The sequence below is a fragment of the Pongo abelii genome, chromosome 12 (assembly GCF_028885655.2).
Source record: "Pongo abelii isolate AG06213 chromosome 12, NHGRI_mPonAbe1-v2.0_pri, whole genome shotgun sequence".
NCBI classification, from domain to species: Eukaryota; Metazoa; Chordata; class Mammalia; order Primates; family Hominidae; genus Pongo; species Pongo abelii.
In genome coordinates this window covers 23,241,438-23,265,991 of record NC_071997.2, presented here as the reverse complement: position 1 = coordinate 23,265,991, position 24,554 = coordinate 23,241,438, and the positions used below count along the sequence as shown (strand labels likewise).

The following is a 24,554-nucleotide window of genomic DNA, read 5'->3' as shown; positions in this document are numbered from 1 at the left end:
GCATGGTAAAAACCCCGTCTCTACTAAAAATACAAAAAATTAGCCGGGCATAGTGGTGGGCGCCTGTGGTCCCAGCTACTCGGGAGGCTGAGGCAGGAGAATTGCTTGAACTCAGGAGGTGGAGGTTCAGTGAGCCGAGATCGCACCACTGAACTCCAGCCTGGGTGACAGAGCAAGACTACGTCTCAAAAAAAAAAAAAAAAAAAAAGAAAGAAAGAAAAAAGAAAAGAAAAAAAGAAATAATAAAATATAGTCATAGTGACCTTTTTGTCACATCATGCCCGTGAACATCATGCTGCCTTTACCTGCACCATGGGTTCTACCTGGAATCCCTCTCCTACCCCATTTTCTGTCTATTGCACCTCTGCCTTTCCTACTAGAGTCAGCAGCAACGTGGCCTGCTTTGGAAGCACTCCCTGGCCTTCTCTGTTACCCTTCTCTGGGCACCCAGAATAGTCTAATCATGCAGCTATTCTAGAACTTTCCACATTGCATCATATTTATTGGATAATATTGCTCCTTTCATTACCAAATACTAACTTCTCAAGCCTTATGGAGAATACTTTCCTAGTCCTGGTAACAGTGTCGGTCACAGGGTAGGAATTAAATACGTATTTGATGAGTAAGTGAAGAAGGAAAGGAATATGTCAGATATCCAGTGTGGATGGGTATTTGTAACATTGCATCAACAGGACAGGGGCCATCCTGAAGACATCTTGGTCTCTCCCTCACTACAATGCTTTACACCAAGTAGGTAGTAAATGCGCTCGTGCTGAATGAACGTTATCACCCAAAGTTGAAGTGCTTAGAATATACTGAAGCATCAGGAAAAAATTCTCATTTGAATGTGCACTTGTTTCCTTGGATTTTCATCTCACACTGCAGAAGATGAAACTCAGAATAGCTGAAAGATTTATTCATGTTTTCCACAGCCAATTCTAGGATTAAATCCAATTGTGACAATACCCATGCCAGATCACTCAGCTGTGAAGTCCTGCTCCATCTTCAGTTAGGGCATATCAATAAAATGGCTCTTCGGCACCACTGAAAATTCCAGGGTGAATTTTATTACCAATACTTTATTCAAAATGAGCAGAATTAGGATCTAAAAAATAGCTGAATTTGTATTTAGAGCCTAAAGTTATCTGTATTAGCACCTTGGAGAATTTCCAACTGATTACACTGAAAATCAATCTCACCTTCCAGAACTCAATGACTACAAGATAGGCACATAGCATGTAAGCACTTCAGTGCAGTGGGTTACCACTGGACATCGGTTGATGGAGTCTCATCAAATAAAAATGATTAATAAGGAGTCATAAATGCTTGTATTTTATAGATAAAACCCTACCCTCTCAAGTTCTTGGTTCCTCACATTTCGTAAAATGTCTCGACAAAAGTTGCAGTATTCGTCAGCAAGGAAGGCCATCTAGGAAGAATATGGAAAATTATTTCAGCTTGTGGGCCTTTTCAAAAATGAACTGATCTTCACAGACTTTTCTGAAGCTCTCAGAGGCTGGTCTTGTTGCAATTCTCAAATGACAATAGCTGGGCCCTTCACTTGGGCCACAGCATTTTGTTTGTTTGTTTCTATAAACTAATGCAGACCTTATAGGCTGATAGTCCATGTAGCTTTAATTTCAATGTCATAACTCATATTTGCAGATTTATTCTACTACTACAAAGGCCACCAAACTTTGACACCTTTTTTTCTAAACTTCAATTTTCCCCTCCATAATCCCCAGCCCTAATTTCTAGAAAATCCATATATCTGTTCCTTTGTTTGTCTTGGGGAAGAGGCAGTCCCAGCAGGAGCCTTGCCATAGGATGAGATAAGGAACCCTGAACTTCCTGAGCACCATCAAACCAGGGAAGGCTGCTAAGGCTGCTGGTCCTCATGGGTCTGGCAAAGGCAAACATTATTCCATGTGACACAACCATGACCACAAGCACAAAAGGAAGCTATTTACTGCCCTAAGCATCACACAGCCTGAAAGGCTAATCTCCCCATGAGTGTAAACCTACCATATTACAGGAGTATTTCTTTGCCAGTTCTTGCTCCAAAAATGGACATCTCCCGAATTCAGACAAAGGGGATCCAACTGGGTCTGTCTTCATTGGTGAATGATCTTCACACTAAAAATCATTTGTGCAATGGATTATGTCTTAAAATACAATACTTTTTTGGCATACAAATCATCTTATGATCACGCTACTCTAAGTTAGTATTGTGTATAACCTTTTAGCCACACCTCTGCACACATTACTGATTCCAGCAACTTTCCTCTCATATTTTACTCCAAATGCTGCTAGTTTTTGTCTATAATTCTATGAACGATGGACATCAGGGAAGGGATAGGATTTAATGTATTACCAAATGTATCTCTCTTGGGATCATCCATTTACAAATCCTCTATAGCAATGTACAATAAGACTATTATCTATGAATTATTTAATATCACAATACACTTCTACAACCCTTGTCCATGTAATTGTTCCTCCTTGAAATGAAATCATACCTTGTTTGGGTCATCCTGCCTATATCATAACAATGGTTCATTGTATGAGAAATCTCAGGGCCATTGCAAACAAGGAAAATGAGGAGCATGGACTTTCCTTTAGAAGAGCCAATTACAGGCCCAGGCGTGGTGGCTCATGCCTATAATCCCAGCACTTTGGGAGGCTGAGGTGAGTGGATCACTTGAAGTCAGTAGTTCAAGACCAGCCTAGCCAACATGGTGAAACCCCGTCTCTACTAAAAATACAAAAATTAGCTGGGTGTGGTGGCGGACACTTGTAATCCCAGCTATTCGGGAGGCTGAAGTGGATGAATTGCTTGAGCCCAGGAAATGGAGGTTGCAGTGAGCCAAGATTACACCACTGCACTCTAGCCTGGGCGAGAAAGAGCAAAACTCCATCTCAAAAAAAAAAAAGAAAAAAAAGAACCAATTACAGGATGGGAAGGAGGAAGAAAGGTGGCATGGCGGAAAGCAAGTGCAACATTCCTCCCTGCCTCCCTGTGTCACTCATGCTGCTGTCCCCTCTGGGCATGGGGAGGCATGAGGTCTCCTCCTGGTCTGAATAAAGGGTATCAATTTTATTTGAAATGATTTCTTCAGCGTTGTCATAGACTGCTTTTAAATAATTTCACTTACAATAAAGTAGGATGAAAGAATTCCTCCAAGTTGAAAATTGAGCGGCCAACCCTGCTACGCCAGACTGTGACTTTTCATTCTCTCAAACCTCATGACCCGCTCTCTGACCCTATAGTTCCAAGGTCAGCATTCCATCCTTAGCCTGCCCAGTCCTTACGCACCCTAAGCCTCACTAAGCTACTCACTTATAGAATTGCTTCTGTGGGTTTTGGTAGGTTCCTGTCTATAAGACATGTGAGGGCATGGCAGCTTCTCTAACCACCTGTGCCCACCCTTTACAGGAGGAGTGAGCTCAGCCACCATCCCACACAGTGCTGCACACACTCAAAACAGGCACCACTGTGTTTTCCTCCTCTCCGATGCCCCAGTGTCAACCAGTACTGCACTGAGGATCACGGAAGTTTAGAGAGCATGCTTAACTGTCCTCTCAGTGCCCTAAAGTCTGTATTTCATAACTCTGTTGTGATTCTGAACCTCTTTAAGAATCTGATGAAAGCAACTGACCCTCTCCCTGGAGAAAATGCATACTATGCACACAATATTATGAAGATGCCATGTTAAAACTTCCCCCATTAATACTGTTGGAATGATGTAGGGGTATAGATGTCTAAATAAATACATAAAGCAGGAACACAGAGGGGACAGCTCAAAGGAGTCTCTCTATTGGGTGCTGTCTAAGCCTCATTCACACCACACTTTAGAATATTGGCTTTATTCGGAGTCATCAGAAGATGGGTCTTCTTGACATTTATGCAGCCAACAGACACATGAAAAAATGCTCATCATCACTGGTCATCAGAGAAATGCAAATCAAAACCACAATGAGATACCATCTCACACCAGTTAGAATGGTGATCATTAAAAAGTCAGGAAACAACAGGTGCTGGAGAGGATGTGGAGAAATAGGAATGCTTTTACACTGTTGGTGGACTATAAACTAGTTCAACCATTGTGAAAGAGAGTGTGGTGCCGCCTCAAGGATCTAGAACCAGAAATACCATTTGACCCAGTGATCCCATTACTGGGTATATACCCAAAGGATTATAAATCATGCTGCCATAAAGACACATGCACACGTATGTTTATTGCGGCACTATTCACAATAGCAAAGACTTGGAACCAACATAAATGTCCATCAGTGATAGACTGGATAAAGAAAATGTGGCACATATACACCATGGAATACTATGCAGCCATAAAAAGGATGAGTTAACGTCCTTTGTAGTGACATGGATGAAGCTGGAAACCATCATTCTGAGGAAACTATCACAAGGACAGAAAACCAAACACTGCATGTTCTCACTCATAGGTGGGAATTGAACAATGAGAATGCTTGGACACAGGGTGGGAAACATCACACACTGGGGCCTGTCAGGGGTTGGGGCCTGGGGAAGGGATAGCATTAGGAGAAATACCTAATGTAAATGACGAGTTGATGGGTGCAGCAAACCAACATGGCACATGTATACCTGTGTAACAAACCTGCACGTTGTGCACATGTACCCTATAACTTAAAGTATAATTAAATAAATAATAATTTGAAACAGAAAAAAAAAAAGAAGATGGGTTTTCTTGTATGTGGGTATGGATGATGCTCAAGTTGATCATACTGAAGGATGGAGCTATTCCATGAAGCTCATTGGCCTGATCATAGGCGTTCTGTTAGAGAACTGAGGAATCCTCAATTTTAACTCTGGGCTAACCTCTCATAATGCAAGACCCCAACTGCATCCATATTTTCCAGAGCACTCACACCCTGGTTATGTCAATGTTCTCTGGGTGTTACTGCTGGTATTCCCAAAGCAGCATTCTCAAACACATCAGAATCCCTTGGGGCCCTTGAGATCCATGTTCCTAGGCCTCTAGTGAATCTGATGAGACAAGAACTCTAGATGTGTAACCAGCTTCCCTACTGAGCCTTCTGCATGCCCATGCTGAGAACTGCAGCTTTAGGCCGACAGTTCTTTGTTGAATGCTACAGAAATCTCTACATTTCACCATGGCATATACAACACAGTTTCACCTGTTCAGAAGAAAACATCTGACAATGTACTGTTAAGATATTCAATAAACAATTACAAGGAAAATGTAAAAGTGTTTTATTACACAACATAATGAAGAGCAAATTCATGATTTCCTGAAGTCAATTCCCTGAGGTCTCTTCCTCCATAGACATTACTTATAGGCATAATCCTTTCATTAAAAACTGTGAAAAGAATTGTTCTTTCACAAACAATATTTTTAAAATCATAAATTGAAATATTTCCTTTACAACATAAACAACCAGAAATCTAAAGTAAAAGTAGAGTACAGACCACTAAAGTGTGGATCCCTGCAGGAGATTCTCTACAGCAGAAGGCATTCAGGAAGCATGCTGAGGAATTCCAGTGCATAAACAATAATTCGGCAAAGCAAAGAAGGGGATGGAGAGAAGTTGATCAATGGGTACAAACAGACAGTCAGAAGAAATGAGACCTAGGCTTTGATCAATCTAGTAGAGTGACTATTGTTCACAAAAATCTATTTGATATTTTCAAATACCCAGATGAGAATCATTTGGCTGCCTCCAGATAAAGAAAAGATACCTGTTTAAGGCAATAAGTATCCCAATTATACTGATTTGATCTTTACACAGTATAGAAATGTATCAAAATATCACGTGTATCCAGAAAATATATACATCTATTATATATCAGTCTTTAAAAATCCACCAACTTTTAAACAATAACTGTGTTGAGTGTGGTGGCTCATGCTTGTAATCCCAGAACTTTTGGAGGCTGAGACAGGAGGATTGCCTCGGGCCAGGAGTTCATGACCAATATGGGCAACATAGTAAGAGCCTGTCTCTACAAAAAATTTAAAAAAAAAAACAAAAAAAAAAACATGTCTGGGCATGGTGACATACGCCTGGAGTCCTAGCTACTCAGGAGGCTGAGGTGAGAGGATGCCTTGAGCCCAGAAGTTGGAGGCTCCAGTGAGCTGTGATCATGCCACTGCTCTCCAGCCTGGGCAAAAGAGCAAGACCTCGTCTCTAAAAAATAAAATAAATAAATAAATACTGCATAATGACAAATATGTATAAACAAAAGCTATATCTAAAAAATGACAAAGAAAAAAATGAGAAATTCTACGTGGATTCTTTAGGTATATTAAATGCAGTTTGAGATTTTCAATAGACCCAAGAAATGTCATTGGAGTTACATGCTACCATTCATCTACTCATTCTTTAGTGAGCGTGCACTAGGTGTCAGCCCCTGGGAGTCTGATGTGTGACACCTTCCCACCATCACCTGCTCCATCAGGCACCATCTGCCTCCCCTGGATTACCCCATCAATTCTCCTGAATGCCTTTGCTTCTTCCTGCATCCTTGAAGACACTGTTCCCAGAATTATCACCCCCCAAAGCAAATGTATCCTGTTACTCCCCTTCTGAAGATGCCTCGATGGTGCCCCATGGTCTCCTGGGTCAAATCCAAGTTCTCTGCCTAGCATTGACAAGCTCTGTGCCCTCTGGTCCTCTCCACCCACCTCGCCCAGTGCACTGCTCCCCAGCATATCCACGCTGGCTTCCACACACGTTTGTCATCACCTCCCAGCTCCAATGCAGGCTACACCCTCAAAATGAACACCCTCCTAAGTGAGGAGCCAGTGACCCCCTTCAGGACTAGCTCAAGGATAATATGACAGGCAGAATCAGGCCCCTCCACCCCAAAAATGTCCACATCCTAATCCCTGGAACCTATGAATATGTTCCCTTGCATGGCAAAGGGACCTTGCAGATGTGATTAAGGTTAAGGACCTTGAGATGGGAGGGTTTCCTGCCTTATCCAAGTGGCCTCATGTCATCACAAAGGTGCTTTAGAAAGGGCCACCTTTCCCAGCTGCAGGGAGCCAGACAGACTGCAGCATGAGAAGGGTCTGGCCTGTCTTTGCTGGCTTTGAAGATGGGGCGCAGGCCATGAGCCAAGGAATGGGAGTGACCTCTAGAAGCTGGAAAAGGGAAGGAATGGATTCTTCCCTAGAATGTCCAGAAGGAACACAGCTCTGCCAACACGTTGATATTAGTCTGGTAAGAATGGTGTTGAAATTATGACTTCCAGGGCTGTATGACAACAAATTTGTGTTGTTTTAAGTCACTGACTTTGTGCTAATTTGTCACAACAGTAGGAACCGCACTCTTGAGTGCAGCCCTCTCTAATCACTCTTGCCTCCCATAGCCCCTCTCCTCCACCCCCAATTTGGAGTTCCCAAACCACCCATGGCCTGCACTGCCCACTCGACCTGGTACCCATTGTTCCACGTCTATCTTAGCTTCCCAACTACAAAACTGTGTCCTACTTAAGTAGAGGGACTTTGTTTGGTTTTAGCTTTTCTTTCACAACCCATTCAGCCCTGAAGAGGGCTGGTCACTAAACATGTTTATAAATGGTTATCTGTTCAATGACACTTGTCAACAAGACAGTATCTGTTATTGTCAGAATGTTGGTATCCCCACCGCCCCCCGCCAGGTAATATGTTAAAACCCTAATCCTGGCTGAGCGTGGTGGCTCACTCCTGTAATCCCAGCATTTTGGGAGGCCGAGGGGGGCAGATCGCTTGGGGTCAGGAGTTTGAGACCAGCCTGGCCAGCTTAGTGAAACCCTGTCTCAACGAAAAATAAGAAAATTAGCCAGCGTGGTTGCGGGCACCTGTAATCCCAACTACTTGGGAGGCTGAGGCAGGAGAATCGCTTGAACCAGCCTGGGCAACAGAACGAGATTCCATCTCAAAACAACAACAACAACAACAACAACAAAAAACCTCTAATCCCAACATTACAGTATTTGGAGGTGGGGCCTCTGGGAGGTAATTAGGTCACAAAAGTGGAGCTCTCATGAATGAGATTAGTGCTTGCTCCCTCTCTTTTCACCACGTGAGACACAATGAGGAGTCATCTGCAGCCTGAAAGAGGACCCTCAAGTAACCTGGCGATGCTGGCACCTGGGACTTCCAGCCTCTGGAACTGTGAGAAATAAATGTTTGTTGTTGAAGCCATCCTGTCAATGGTAATTTGCAGCTCGCACTAAGACAGTATCCAAGTACTATCATATCGTTTTGGCCCACTAAAATAAAATCAACTCATGATGTCATACATTAGTTATTCATAGTTCTGGTGTCCTAATTCAGAGCTGTAACTGTAATAGGGAGACACTTCAGACACATTTATTGCCAACAGCCTATATATCCTTTTTAATTTTAGCTGAAGAAACACAGTTAAGCAGGGAATGTGCAGCCAAACAGTAGGTTCCTTAAGGACAGAGACTATGTCTGTCTTGGCACAGCATGTGGAAAGTGGTGGGCACTGAACATTTATGGTCAGATGGGTGAATGGTTAGGAGCTACCTAGAGTAAGAACATTACACACAGAAAAACAGCTGGATTGAATTAAGCAATCACTGGTATTGCTAGATCTGGGTCTATTATAGTAAATCTATTTGATTAACACTCACTGTTGCTTCTTGTTGGATAATGCTGTTATAATCAGTAGATTTTTCAAAGGCAATGGCATCTCCACTGTGAAGGAACAGAAAACAGAGAAGTAATTTTAGCAAGACACCTGTCTCTGAGCAGAAGCACGAAGTTTCTTTTGCAGCAAGGTTATTTGTTTAGGGGTATAACTTTTATTGAAAAACCCTCTGCTATGTTTCTATCCACAAATGGTAATGATCACAAGCTTGGGGCTTTAAAAAATCCATTTCTGTAACTGGGACAACCACGCATTTATTTTTAAAGGTTTATTCCTTTCAGAAGCAAGAATATGATATCATCATGGGTAGAATTCACTCCTGTGGGAAAAGAAAAATCATCATGAACGTGAATTCTTATTACTTTTTTATTTTGGTGCATTTTAAATAATCGATACAGAAATGATAACATCCTCTGAGTTGATGGATGTAGAAGAACACCTTTACAGAACAAAGAAACTGGTAATTAATAATAGAGATGTAAATTTCATTTCACCATGCCTCTTGGATTCATATAAGATAATGGAAAAGTTTATACATAATGGAGAACAGACTCGGTCCTATCTATGCAGTACAGTGTATTTTTTCTTTAATCATGGGCATTCGATAAGCTGTGAGCCCAGTTCACTTGCACCAGGGAATGTCCATTCTCAAGATGCCAGAGTTGGTGGTGTCTCCTCCCACTTCCCTGTCACTCAGCCCCAGAGTTATGGCTGAGCCAAGGGCAGACATGACTTCGGTGGGTCCGTCCACTCCAAGTCAGCACACATCCTCATGCCTGATGGTTTCAGCTCTACCTGAACATAAAAAAGAGAAGAGGAAGCCAGCAGCCTCTTGCTGTGCTTCTGGAAGCCAGGCAATGGTCATCCAGGTAAGGAGGACCTGGGAGGAGGTGGGAGTCAGAGGGGAGGTAGAGGAAAATGGCTTTCCTTCCAGATAGGATGGTTCTACATCCTCCCCAGCCTCTTGAAAGCCCCAGGGGCTCTCTTCTGAAGGTTTGGGTCAGTCCACTCTCCAAACCAAGTCATAGAAAACTGGGCAGAATGCTTGATACCCATCTGATAAATGTTTCCACATAATGTTTTATTTCAAAACAGGGCACACAGATTCAGGGTCTGGACACAAACCCACTAGAAAGGCACTCTTCATCTTTTAATAAGAGTTGTTATCAAAATAGAAATTTTGCTGTGGACTTTCCAGTGGCTGCAGGACACAGCACCTGTTCAACCTGAAAGGGTATATGGATAAGCCCTGCACATGCACATAGGGTGATGGGCAATGCTAGAGGAGCCAAAGGCAAAGAATTTGGAGTGTCTTAGGAATTCCATTTGTCATGTGTTATGGACTGAGTTGCCTTCTCCTCAAATTCCTATGTTGAAGCCCTAGCCCTCTATGTGACTGTATTTGTAAATAAGATCTTTAAGGAGATAATTAAGGTTAAATGAGGTCATAAGAATAGGGCCTTAATCCAATCCAGGACTGGTGTCCTTATAAGAAGACACCAGAGAACTTGCTCTCTTTCTCTCTCTCTCCATGTGAACAAAGACAAGAACATGTGAAGACACAGCAAGAAGGTGGCTGACTGCAAGCCAGGAAGAGAGCCCTCACCAGAAACCAAATTTTGGGGTACCTTGATCTTGGACTTCTAGCCTCCAGAACTGTGAGAAAATAAATTTCTGTTGCTTAAGCCACCCAGTCGGTTGTATTTTGTTATGACAGCCCAAGAGAATGCATCATATCTCAATGATATCTTGGGTAGGTGTGAATATTATGCAGTTTCTTCAGGTAAAATTTATAAACAGCCCATTGCCACAGATTCTGGGACATTATAGCAACAAAAACAACAAATAATAAATCAAACTTAGAATAAAGACTAGAATGAAATAAGACAGAAGAAAATATCAGAAGTGAAATTTCACTAAATAAAGGGCTAATAGAAAAGAAATTTAATCAGCAAAATATGGTCATCACTCTTTAGAGATGTCTAAAAATTACTTGTGAGACTTTCTTCAACTAAATTGGAGGAAGGGCAATTTCTCCCCAATTCCATGTTGTGTCAGCATGCTACTCCTAATATGTTTTCTTTGGAAAATGAATGCAAGACCACAATATGAATACACTGAGCTCCATCCATCCATCTATTCATCCATCCATCCAACCAACCATCCATCCAACCAACCATCCATCCATCCATCATCAATCCATCTCTCATTCATTCATCAGTGTCTACTGAATGTCAGGCATTGTGCCAGGCTTTGGTGGATATAGCTGTGATCCAGGGAGACAAGGTCTGTTTTCACAGAGGTTATAGCCTATTGGGGAGGAAAAATGTCACACAAATAATCACTAATCACAAAGATGTTGAGTGAGGGTTATGACAACTGAAGTGTTGGGTGCTAGGAAAACGTACATCAGGGGGCCATCCTATTCTCTTGTTAGTCCAACAGTGCACATCTCTGTCAATTGGCAGCTTGATGAGCTCAGGAGAGCTGCATTTGTGATCAGTTAGCCTGATCTGGTTGGTGTTCATCACATCACCATATAAGGATAGCTTATTAAACAATTTTGAATGGTGACATTGATCCTCATGGGGCATTCCTATAGATACTCAGAAACAGATATTTCAAAGCTAGAATGTCTGGTTTCAGACTTAAAGAAATGACAAGGAAAACTCTCAACTTTATCACTCATCCCTCTCCCTCCACCCTGACTCTGGGAGCTTTGGACTAATGAGTAATGCTCATTATGACTGAGTAATGTTCTCAATTATTTTGAGTTCCTAAATGATACTCCCAAGTTTCTGCCTCTGTTCAATGCAGAATATGGGCTTAATTCAACAGCAATTGAAAAGAAGGTGGCATCACCCTCCTCATCTTTATAGGGAAGCCTGAAGTGACCTGCCTGCCCTGTAGGGGTCTGTGTATAGCAGGAATCCTCACTGGGAGAGCTATGTTAATTTTTAGCATTTAATTGGGAGACTTTATGCATCAACCTAATGGTGAGAAAGAGAAAATATTTCAACCTCATGGAGAGATGGGGTCATCTATGAAAAAGTCCCCATTTCTACCTGGCCGGACAAAGACATTCATTTGTTCAAACGAATGGCAAGGCTGTCTCTTTCCACCTCTGGAATGTCCTAATTTAAGAGACTGGCTCACAACAGGGGTCATCATGTAGGTTTAATGAGATCATATTTATTTTCTAAAATCACCTAGTTTCTGAGGCTTCTGCAAACAAAGAACCACAAAAATATTCAAGTGACGGGGGATTAGGAGGCAATAACATTGTTGGGCTACAAGGCAGGTGAGCAGAGTTGCTGGAGACCAGCAAGTGGGGATTCATGAGGGTCTAAGTTCAGGTTACCAGCACCCTGAGAGTCTGGCAGATTCAGAAGAGTGAACAATGCAGGCATTGCTGGGCTTTCATCTGGCAGGCAAGGCTGGACTAGGCTAGAGAGGGAGGTTGAGGTAGACCAGTGCTCCACCAGGGTGCAGTTCCCCATATGGGGCCACCACCCAAGAGCAGGTGCAGGGAGCGTGAGGCCAGAGCAGGCTGGGAGGTGGCTGTTTCAGGCAGAAGCCCTGCGTGCCCACCGGGACAGCTTTGTGTCTTTGGGCTCACTGCCCCCTGCATCATTTCCAGACTGTGGCTCTGAGTCAGGCCTTTGGGACATTTATCAGACTGTGATCAAAAGCACAGTCATTGCTAAAATACAGCACCAAGGAAACCACACACAACATCCAGAGCTGGCCTTGTTGTGAAGGAAGGGCTTCCAGTCCAAAAGGCATCTTCTCCACTTGCTCTCCGAGGCCTGTGATGCTTTAGCAATGCCAAATCATCGAGTCAGAGAAAAACAACAGAGCACAAGGCAGACCGTGACACAGGAGTGACTCCCAGGCGAGTCCATCCTCAGGTCATTTGCATTCCTTGGGAGCTGCCCCCCTTAGTGACTGCTCCTCAGGGCCCAGGCCAAACCTGGCCTAAGATGTTAGGATTTAATAACCACTGGAGGGAAGGGCAGGGTCAGCTGGGGATGGAGGGAGAAGAGCCCAGATGGGGAAGACTGGGGAGGGAGAAGGGCTGAGAATTCCTGCAGCACAATGGAACGGGCCTCCTAGTTCAGCTCTGCAGCTAGCTGGCTATATTGCTTTAAGCAAGTCACATGAAGCGCCAGGGCCTCAATTTTGCACCCTGTAAAGGGAAGGATTGGGATTTGGTGACCCCCACCCCAAGACCTTTTCCAGCTCTCACTGGAACACGGGGACTCAGAGGTCCCCCGGGTCTTACACAATGGTCTGAAGGTTCCTTCTGGGCTTCATGCAGGGACAATGGAGGTGGGCCTGGTTTCTTCTGGGCACCAGCAAATTGTCCACTTTACTCAGTACAGTGAAGTCACAGACTGAGAACCACGTTTTACTTTAATTTTTATGATCAATTTGTCTAAAAAATGTCAGGCATAGAGAGGACTGAGACACAATTATATAGCACATAACTCATCTTCTTTCTTTAATTTTTTCCCATAAAGTCTTTCAAATGTAGTGTTAGCTTAATATGCTCTTTGGCATTAACTTTTCTTAGTCTAACTACAATTTGCATTTACATTCTCAGGTTTTGACATCATTTATCATTAGTCCAGACTTTCATTGACATCATTTTGGCATCATAAATTGCCCTCGCAAATCACCCTAACCAGTGGTGAAACAACTTGAAGCAATTACAAAGGTAAGAGGATAAAAATGTAATAAAACCTAATTCATGTACCATACTTGTTCTGTGTCAGATTTCAGAGCAAAGGCGCTTCATCTTCCAATCATTAAAGGCTCTCATCGTAACTCTTCCTCAAAGCACATGAAGTAATTATTTTGGTTTTGATTAAGAGAAGATATCTTTGACTTGATGAATATTTTTACATATGTTAAAATAGTAAATATATATATATTCACATTCAGACATATGTCATTATAATTTTGAAAAACTAATATAATTTTGATTATACTAATAATATTAATCATTAAAATACACTCAGCACTTACTCATCCTAAATGTTTTACTTGTTTTACCCTAGTTCTCATGAACACCTGTTAGGAAGGTAGATAAGAATTATCCCCAACTTGCAGATTAAGAAGGACAAACAGAATTCACAGAGCTGGAGACCTCCCTCTGACTTCAGAGTAGAATATTACCTATTCTATGATTCTGTCTTTTAAGACGGAATCACGTGTGTGGCAAAAAAAATGTACACAAGAAGCAAAAAGTAAGATATCAATTTTTTGAAACTGAAAATTAACAAGAACAATCTTCCTTTAAAATCTGGTCTTGTGTGTGTTGGGGTTTAGTTGTTTTCTGCACTGGGGCCATTATTGTTATATTACTTAACTGTATCCTGACCCATTCGATTTTATGAACACCTTAATTGCAAAATGATGACCGAGGGGGAGACATGTGGAAGTGAGGGAAGTATAACACATCCACGTTCACCTTCTTGAGGCAAAACTCAGCCACTGGGGGTTAAGCTTCACTGGCAGACAGCAAATAACACGTTGCATTGCACGGGCGTCTGTCTGTTGGAGATGGGCAAGAGAGCGATAAAATGATACAGTTCCCGACGTGAGAGGTATTCAGAGCGGTACCTCCTTTTAAAACCTTTCCCAAGCAAGGAAGGGTGCAGTCTAGGCTGTTATTCTCCACACATGTGTTTTAATCTGCCAGAGAGCAACCAGGTAATACATATTTTTTAGCATTAGCAAGTTCTAACCAGCCTTGAAAACCACAGGGTGGACAAGGCCAAAAAGCGGGTTGCAACTTGGACACCTTATTAGTACCTGAGAGGGAGGCCCTCTGGGGTTCATCGGAGGCCTTGTGGGGGGCCCTGGCCCCAGGAAGACTCAGCCCCAACTCTCAGCCCCTCCAGGGGCCTTGGCTGCACACACAGAAGGAAAACAGGCTCCTGCTTGGGGCTGGAGAGACCCCTCTGAAAGAACCACTGGTGTCTGACATCACCAGGCTGTGGTACCACCGCCGCCGGCTCCCTGTGAACCCGCTCGCCCTCAGCGCGGTGAAGCCTGGAAGACGAACCTCTCCCTCTTCTGTTCCACCGTCTGCACAGCCGCTGTGGACCCGCGGCCCTGCATTCCCCAGTCTCAGGCCCGCCAGGCAGCGCCCCTGAGCTCATGGCTTGCAAAAGAACAAAGGCGTGGAAGAACAAAGGCACGGCGTGTTGAAGGCACAGTTTTAGAAGCTTTTTAAAGGCCTTTAATAAGCCGAGTTGAAAAAGCTGACGTGGTGAGAGAGGAAAGTGTGTGTGTTTCGGGAGGGATGAGGGCGAGGCTGTTTCCACATATCCCCAAGGGGAACCTGAGCCTCCCAATTGCTGATTGCAGACTTTACATGACATAGAATGGGGATTCATGTTTGGAAAATGACAACAAATTTATCCTTGAAACAAAACCCAGGGATTTTGCCTAAGAGGTGGAGAATAAAGGTTAATTACACAGAGCTGTTTCTCCAGATGTGATATAATACACGCACATATACACACGTACACATACATACACACACACGTTCTCCACTCCCCTGTTCCCCTAGACAATAATAAAGTATTTTATACTTTGGCCTGGATTCTTCCATGAATTTCTGAGTCAGCAATTATACCCAGGTCCAAACCTCAATCTGGTTGCCAACTAAACGGGATTGGAATCTGGGGAGGCCATTCTGCCCTGATAGGGGAGCAGGAAGGGAGGGGGAATGTGCTGGACTTTGTGAAGTGGTCTTGTTCGTGTGGCACACGTTGCACATTTATGGTCATTTTCATTTAAAAAAATAGCCTCAAGCTGTTCATTTGTTTTAAAAATCAAACCTTGGTCTCTCCTTGGTGAGGACAAATGCTGCCTCTGCATTTTTCAGCACGATTCACCACAATCCCCATCCCACCCCAGTGAAAACGAATGCCCCCACCTGCTGCTCAGCCACCTCTCCAGGTGTCCAGTTAAGTGGACCACCAGTGCCCTGGTTCCCGGCTCTGTCATGACCCCCCTGCTGCATCTGTGGGCACCCTCTTCTCCCCTCCCCAGCAGATGGGTGTGGAGGGAGGAGCAGGATGTGCAGGTTCAGGGACCTGGGAATCAGAATTCCTAAACTTCCGGGGCTTAGGGGGCAATATGGAAACAATAGGGAGGAGATAAGGGCTAATCTTGAGACTACATTTATTTTAATTAGATTCTATGCTTCTTTGGAGTACTTGGTGGTAGTGAGAGAAGTTGCCCCTTTGCTACAATCCTGGTTCATGGCCAAATCTCTCTAAGACAATGCTCTTATTGGTGTTTCCATTTCTTTCCTTAACACAAGGTCCAGAAAGAAGAGATAAAGATGAATCAGATGCCCTTGAACAGCCTGCGCACAGCTCGGTGACTCTGAGAACTGATTTGGGAGAGCTTGTATGTTCTACTCTAAGATGGTCCCAGCAAGGCGTGCTCTTTTTAACCACCCTCACCCCCAACCAAAATGAAATTCCAGTTCCTCCCTTAGGCAAATATTAGTAGGACAGTTTTTGCAAATCACTCTGCAATTGCTGCACACATAGAGAAATGGCTGCTTCACCCAGGCATAAAACATTGGGGGAAAGACCAATATACTCATCGTAGGTTTGCTAGAGGGCTCGCTTCTGGGTTTTAAAGACAATAGAGATCACATCCGTAAAAGCCTTGTGTGAGAACGCACCCTGTGCACACACAGCTGCACACCGTGGGGACTGACCACCTCCAGGTGGGCAGCACTCTGGTCCTCTGTTGGCCTCTGACCTCCCTCTGCTAAGGAGCCCTGCTCTGGTTCTGTTAAAGGCAATGATGCCTGTGTGTCCAGAGGAAAAGCAACTGTGTGCACGGATGGAAATGCCAGGAGAGTGCTTTGAAAGAAAGGAAGGAGTCGCACTCCAACCGTGAGAAGAGAGAATGGGCGTCAGCGGAAGAAACCCTGAGACCTTGGACCCCCCAAGAAATGGGCAGGAAAGGGCTGTGGGGTACTTCATGGGGCCTGTCATGATGTCATTTCCTGAATTATAGGATTCTGCTTGATTTATTATTTTTAATTGAAATTCTTATGAAGATAATTGTAGATTTACATGCAGTTGTAAGAAATAATTCAGGCTGGGTGCAGTGGCTCACGCCTGTAATCTCAGCACTTTGGGAGGTTGAGGCAGGAGCATCCCTTGAGCCCAGCAGTTGCCCAGCCTGGACAACATAGTAAGACCCATCTCCTACAAAAAAATAAAAATAATTAGACAAGTGCAGTGGCTCCCAACTGTCGCCAGCTACTTGGGAGACTGAGGCAGGAGGATCCCTTGAGGCCGGGAGTTCAAGACCAGTGTGGGCAACACAACAAGACCCTGTCTCTACAAAAAAACAAAACAAAAAAATAGCTAGGTATGATGGTGCCTGCCTGTGATCTCAGCTACTCGGGAGGCTGAGGCAGGAGGATCACTTGAGCCTAAGTGGCCAAGGCTGTAGTGACCCGTGATTATGCCATGTCACCACACTCCAGCCTGGGTGACAGATGTTTCAAAAAAAAGAAAAGAAAAGAAGGAAAAAAAGAGAAAGGAAGACAAAAGAAAAGAAAGAAGGAAGGAAGGAGAGAAATAATTCAGAGAGATCTCTTTTACACCCTGCTTAGCTTCCCCCAATGGTTATATTTTGCAAAAACTATGGTATAATATCACAACCCAGATACTGACGTTGATACACTCTGCTGATCTTAAATTTCCCAAGTTTTACTTCAACTCATTTGTGTGTATATTTATTTCTAGACAATTGTATCACCTGTGCAGGTTCATGTATCCACCACCACAAACAACCACATTCCTCTCTTGCTTTCCCCACCCCTACGTCATTTCAAACTATTTTATAAATGGACTCATGCTATATAATTTTTTGGGATTGGAGTTTTTTCCACTCGGCAAAATTCCCTAGATTCATTCAAGTTGTGTGTCAATAGTTTGTTCCTCTTTTTTTTTAATTTTCAATTTTTGTGTGTACATAGTTGGTGTATATATTTATGGGGTTCATGAGATATTTTGATATAGGCAATGTGTAATAATCACATCGGGATAAATGGGGTATCCATCACATCAAGCATTTATCCTTTGTGTTACAAACAATACCATTATACTTTTATTTTTTAATATACAATTAAATTATTATTGACTATCGTCACCTGCTGTGCTAGTGAATATTAGATCTTATTCATTATTTATGTTGTTGCAAATGACAGGATCTCATTCCATTTTACAGCTGAATACTACTCCACTGTGTATATGTACCAAATTTTCTTTATCCATTCATCAGTTGATGGACACTTAGATTGCTTCCAAGTAATAGTTTATTCCTCTTTATTGTTGAGTAGTGTTCCACACTATGGATGGATCATAGTTTATTTACAGTCACCTATTGAAGGACATCTAGGCTGATTCCAGTTTTGGGCTATTACACATAAACTTGCTATGAATGTTTGTATACAAGCTTCTGTGTGGCTATAAGTTCTCACGCCTCTGGAATAAATGCCCAAGGTGCAGTTGCTGGTTTGGATGGTAAATTGTATGTTTGGTTTAATGAGAAACTGCCAAACTGTATTTCAGAGTGGCTAGACCATTTTACCTTCCCATTGTGTGAGTGACCTAGCTTCTCTACATCCCTGCTGGCATTGGGTACTGTCACTATTTTTTATTTTAGTCAATCTTGTAGGTGAGTAGTGATATCTCATTGTGGTTTTATGTTTTATTTATTTATTTCTTTTTGAGACGGAGTTTCACTCTTGTTGCCAGGCTGGAGTGCAATGGCGTAATCTAGGCTCACTGCAACCTCCGCCTCCTAGGTTCAAGCGATTCTCTTGGCTCAGCCTCCTGACTAGCTGGGATTACAGGCACCCGCCACCATGCCTGGCTAATTTTTTGTATTTTTAGTAGAGACAGGGTTTCACCGTGTTGGTCAGGCTGGTCTTGAACTCCTGACCTCAGGTGATCCACCTGCCTCAGTCTCCCAAAGCGCTGGGATTACAGGTGTGAGCCACCATGCCCCGCCTCTTTGTGGTTTTAATTTGTATTTCCACAGTGACTAATGGACTGAGTGTCCCTTCATGTGCATATTTACAATTGCTTTAACATATGTTTATGTTTTTGCCCATTTTCTAATTGGATTGTTTGTTTCTTTTACTGTTGAGTTTTGAGCCTTCTTTCTATATTCTAGATACTAGTCCTTGGTCAGTTATGTGGTTTGCAAATGTTTTCCTCCCATTTGTAGCTTGTCTTTCCCTCCTCTTCACATGGGCTTTCTGAGAGCAAAAGTTTTGATTTTGATGTGGTCCAACTTTACATTTTCTTTTTATGGATCATACTTCTGGTGTCTGGTCTGAGAACTTTTTGTGTGCAAGTCCCAATGATTTTGTCCAAGGTTTTTAAAGTTTAATATTATGCTTTAAGTCTACGATCCATTTTGAGTTAATTTTCATATACATTGTGAAGATTAGACTGAGGTTCATTTTTTTTTTTTTTTTTGCCTCTGGTTTTCTAATTGTTCCAGCACCATTTGTTGAAAGCAGCCCCTTTCATTGAATTAATTTTGTACCCTTGACAAAAATCAGTGGAACGTATTTGAGTAGTTTTTTTTTTTTTTTGAGATGGGGTTTCACTTTTGTCACCCAGGCTGGAGTTCAATGACACAATCTCGGCTTACTGCAACCTCCACCTCCCAGGTTCAAGTGATTCTCCTGTTAGCCTCCCAAAATGCTAGGATTACAGGTGTGAGCCACCATGCACAGCCGAGCGGATCTATTTCTGTATCCTTCACTCAGTTCCAGTGATCTGTGTGTCCATGCCGCCATCAATACCACACCATCCTGATTGCTGTGGCTATACGGTGAGCCTTAATATAAGGGAGAGTGTTCACCTCCCATTTTATTCCTTTTTGTCAAGTTTGTTTGAGCAATTTGCTTTTCCATATAACTTTTTAGAAGAGGCTTGTCTACGTCTACGAGAAAATCTTGCTGGGATTTAAAAAAACAATCTCATTGGGAGATAATTCATATACCAAACAATTCACCCATTTAGAGTCCAAGTCAATGTTTTTTTAAAGCATATCCACAGGGTTATGCAGCTGTGCAGAAAAGAGATAACACTGCAGGCCTGAGACTGCTCTTGTAGAAAGCTCTGCTGCCAAGTTTGGCCCTTGGCTAGGGTCTGGGAACTTGGCTCTTGGAGTGTTCCCAGTCAACCATTAACTGATAAGAGTGGCTCCCTGTGCCTAGACTGTACAAAGAATATGGTTTATGCTGAACACCTGCTTTCCTTTTAGGAGTCTATAATGTTGGCATGTGCTAGACATAGGGTGCTTATGTGACCAGCTTTCAATAAAAACTCTAGGTGCCGAGTCTCTAATGGGCTTCCCTGGGAAGAAACCTCAAACACATGTTGCTGCATTTCATTGCTGGGGGAGGAGTGAACTTTGTATGATCCCTCATGGGGGAGGGGAGAGCACACAGGAAGCCTCACAAGGGTTCCACCAGACTCTGCCTCTTTTTCCATCATGATCCTGGGTATCTTTACTGGGTCACTGTCATAAATCTTAGCCATGCGTACGATTATATGCTAAGTCCTGTGAGTCCTTCTACTGGATCTCTGCAAGTGGAGGTGGTCTTGGAGATCCCTAGCGCAGTGGTGAGATTTGCTAGAATAACCAGAATTCACTGAAGTATGGCTCAGAGAAAAAGAAAGGGCAGTTTGATTGTTCAGTGTGCACACATTTAGGATGGTTATGTCTTCCTGGGGGATTGATCCTTTCATCATTATATAAGGTCCTAGTTATGGTTTGAATATTTGTCCCCTCTGAAACTCATGTTGAATTTTTTTTTTTTTTGAGACAGAGTCTCGCTCTGTCGCCCAGGCTGGAGTGCAGTGGCACGATCTTGGCTCACTGCAAGCTCTGGCTCCCAGGTTCACGCCATTCTCCTGCCTCAGCCTTCTGAGTAGCTGGGACTACAGGCACCCGCCACCACGCCTGGCTAATTTTGTTTTTGTATTTTTAGTAGAGAAGGGGTTTCACCGGGTTAGCCAGGATGGTCTCGATCTTCTGATGTCGTGATCTGCCCGTCTCGGCCTCCCAAAGTGCTGGGATTACAGGCATGAGCCACCACACCCAGCCCTTGTGTTGAAATTTAATCCTCAATGTGGCAGTATTGAGAGGTGAGGCCTTTAAGAGATAGGTGATTTGATCTTGAGGGCCCTGCCCTTAAGAATTCATGGATTCATGGATTAATGGGTTATCATGGGAATGAGACTGTTGGCTTTGTAAAAGAGGAAGAGACCTGAGCCAGCACACTCAGCCCCCTTGCCATGTGATGTCCTGGGCCACCTCGGGACTCTGCAGAGGGTCCCTGTCAGCAAGAAGGCCCTCACCGGATGTGGCCCCTTGAACTTAGACTTCTCAGCCTTCATAACTGTAAGAAATAAATTCATTTTCCTTATAAATTACCTAGTTTCAGGTATCCTGCTATAAGCAACAGAAAATGGACTAAGTCAGTCCCTTTTTGTCCCTAGTAATTTTCTTTGTTCTGAAGTCTGCTTTATTAGATATGAACATAGCCACTCCTGCTATCCGTGGATTAATGTTTGCAAGTTACATCTTTTCCATCCATTTACTTTCAACCTGCCTATGTCACTGAATTTGAAGTGAGTTTCTTGGCAACAGTATATACTTGAGTCATTTTTTTCTTTTTAAATTCACTCTGCCAGTCTTGTCTTTTGGCTGATTATATAAGATAATTTACATTTAAGGTAATTCTTGGTATGTTAGCACTTAAGTCTGCCATTTTATTACTTGTTTTCTATTTGTTTCCTTTGGTTCTTATTCTTCTATTTCTCTTTTCTTGCCTTTCTGAGGACTAAACAGCATTGAGGACTCTATCTTGATTTAATTGTAGTATTTTTGAGTGCATCTCTTGGTATAGTTCTCATAGTGGTCACATGAGTATTACAATAGACACGTGTGACTTACCACAGTCTGTTGTTGGCAATGTTTCACCACTTTGAGTGAGGTGTGGAAATCTCTTTTCCATTTAGGCCTCTTTATCTTCCCCACTTTTAAATATCATTGTCTCAAGTACCAGATGGAGGCCTGATTTTTGTTTCATCAAACATGATTCATAGAACTTGTGAAGCAAAGGACAGTGTATTGTATGTATCCCATATTTCTGCTCTTCCCATTGTTTTTTCTCTTCTGATACTCCAACATTCCTTCTATTACCATTTCCCTTCTCTTTGAAAAACTTTCTTTAGCTGATCTCTAAGGGTGAGTCAGCTAGTGGCAAATTCTTTTGGTTTTTCTTTGCCTGGGAATATTTTCATTTCCCTTTCATTCCTGAAAATAAATTTGCTGGATGTAGAAATTGTGGTTGACAGTTCTTATCTCAGCCCTTGAAACCTTTTGTGCCACTTCCTTCTAGCTTTCTTGGTGGTTTCAATGATAAATGTGTTGCCATTCAAATCACTGTTATAGGTAATGTGTTATTTTTCTGCCTACTTCCAGGGGTTTTTTTTTTTCCTTTGTTTTTTGTTTTCAAAAGCTTAATTTTCAGAGCCTTTGTGGTGTTGTTTCAGCCTGCTTGGTTTATCTGGTGCCTCTGGGCCTCCCACTGGTTCCTGCTGGTGCTACCTGAGGAGGGAGAAGGGTTTCCCCGGGCTAGACTTTGGGACTTCTCTCCATGAGGGAAGTACTCCTCCTACTGATGCTCCTGGCAGCCTCTAGGGAGCGGAAGAGTGTCAGTCAGGCTGCAGAACAAAGAGGCTTCCTGGACCAAGAGGCTTGTTGAAGCTGGGTCTCTCTAGGCAGATCGGCTCACACCCTCAGTATCTCTTGGTAGAAAAGGAGTGTCTCAGACCCAGGAAGGAAGGAGAGTATTTTCTCTATTAACCAACCCCAAAATTATTTTGCCTGATATTATTAGAGCAACTCAAGGAAGGAAGAATGAATCTACCTGGGTTGCCTTCTCTTCCTACTTCAGGCTTGGAAAACATTGAGTCTGGGTTTCAGGGTGCAGGGTGGGGGATGCAAGATGCTCTGCTGCGGTGCTGATTGTACAGTCCTGGGTCCCAAACCAGCTCACTCTCTTATCACCACCTTTCAGAGTTTTCCTTTGGTTGCCTCTTGCATTATTTCCAGGGTTTACAGTTGTGCTTAGTGTGGAGGGGCATGAAGAAATATGTTCATCTTGTCCCAACCAGAAGTCTCCACCATCGTATTTTGACTGATCATATTTTGAAGTATTAGGCACAATCATATAATTAAGCATTCCACTCACTAGTAATATTGGTTCCTAATGTATATATGGTTTGTTTTCAAAAAGCATCTGTGGTAGTTTGTATTACAAATCATGTACAGGGAACAAGGTGGTGTAGATTCACCTTCCTTTCCTGCCTCTAATACAACTAAATATTTGGAAATTATTCTACAAACAAGGATAGAAGAGCTCTGAAAGCTGGAAAGAAGAAGTTAGACTGGGTAGAGATGACAGGAGTAGAGAAATGACAATGTGGTGGGTTCCCTGGGTTTTCTTTTTGTCTTCCACACACCCCTGGACTGAGCACTGGAGAAATGTGCAACACAGTCTGTTATGTCAATAGGCGTAGGCATAAAATCCCAAGAAAAGCCTGCACTTTGGCCAAAGGACTAGGAAAGGGAAGGGAAGTCCAGTGGAGACCTAGTAGGGGGCTGCAACCCTCTTTCCACAACGAGGGCATGAACTGGTGACCCATCTGCCCACAGCAGCAGCTTCAGAGTTCTGGTAGACTGACCTGCATGCTCCATACACCCACACCCAGAGCACTGGCAGGCAGGCAGGATCAGGATCAGCCTGCCTGCCAGTGCTCTGGGTATGTGTATATAGGGTCACTACTGTCCACCTGCATGCATAGTAGTGAAGCCATGGGTCAATTCAATGCCCATTCCACATGTGCAGCACTGAAATGGCAGGTCATGCTCCCCACATGACAACATTGGCAGAGCCTGATGCCTCCCTCCTTACACCAAAGGGCATAAGGAGACCCAGGCCCAGCCACTCTGGCTCTCCCCACTCTCCACAGAAAGTGGTCCATGGAAGTGGGTTGAGCCCCTGCAGGTGGCACCAGTAGGGATTAATCAGAAGTCTCAGCAGTGCCAGAAGAATGAAGCAGACAAGAATATCATGCAAAGGCTCAGGAAACTGAGCTGGCATTGGACCCACAGCCCATAAAAGTAGGCCAGAACCTACACACTAAACCTAAACAGGGCGACTGCCTTCTGTCTAAAACAGAAGATTTACATAGGATCAAGAGTCTCCTAACATAACCAAAATTCCCAGGATGCAATGGAAACTCACCCATAATCCCAAAGACCAGGTAAGTCACCATTTGAATGAGAGAAGACAATCAACTGATACCAAGACTGAGGTGAATCAGATGTTGAATTATCTGACAAGGATTTTCAAGCAGTCATTATAAAAATGCTCCAATAAATAATTGTCAATTCTTTTGAAACAAATGAAAAAATTGAAAACCTCAGCAAAGTCATATAAGTCATACAAAAGAATCAAGTGGAAATTATGCAACTGAAAAATACAATAACTAGAGTAAAAATAATACATGAATACCATGAAAAAATCATGCAGACATGATAAAATAAATACATCAAAGTACAGATCAATATGCTTAGGAGCCCTACTGAATGTTTACTGTGTGCCAGATGCTGCACTAAGCATTTTCCCTGTATTAATTAATGTAATCTCACAACCATCCCATGAAATAGATACTGTTATCCTTAATTAATGGATGAGGAAACTGAGACCCAGAGAGACTGAGTGACCTGCCTAAGATCACACAGCT

General features: G+C 43.0%; 1 protein-coding gene across 13 annotated transcripts in view; it reads right to left on the bottom strand.

Moving 5' to 3' along the window:
- The window catches only part of LOC112128528 (regulatory factor X8), a 103,064-nt gene that overhangs the window by 22,738 nt on the left and 55,772 nt on the right, over positions 1-24,554 (bottom strand). For all 13 annotated transcript variants that reach the window (XM_054547004.2, XM_063713299.1, XM_063713302.1 and 10 more), the window contains 2 exons: positions 2,026-2,136; positions 1,352-1,429 (listed from right to left, as the gene is read on the bottom strand). In XM_054547004.2, the coding sequence (XP_054402979.1) occupies positions 1,352-1,429; positions 2,026-2,136 (189 nt within the window). The remainder of the gene's footprint in view (positions 1-1,351; positions 1,430-2,025; positions 2,137-24,554) is intronic.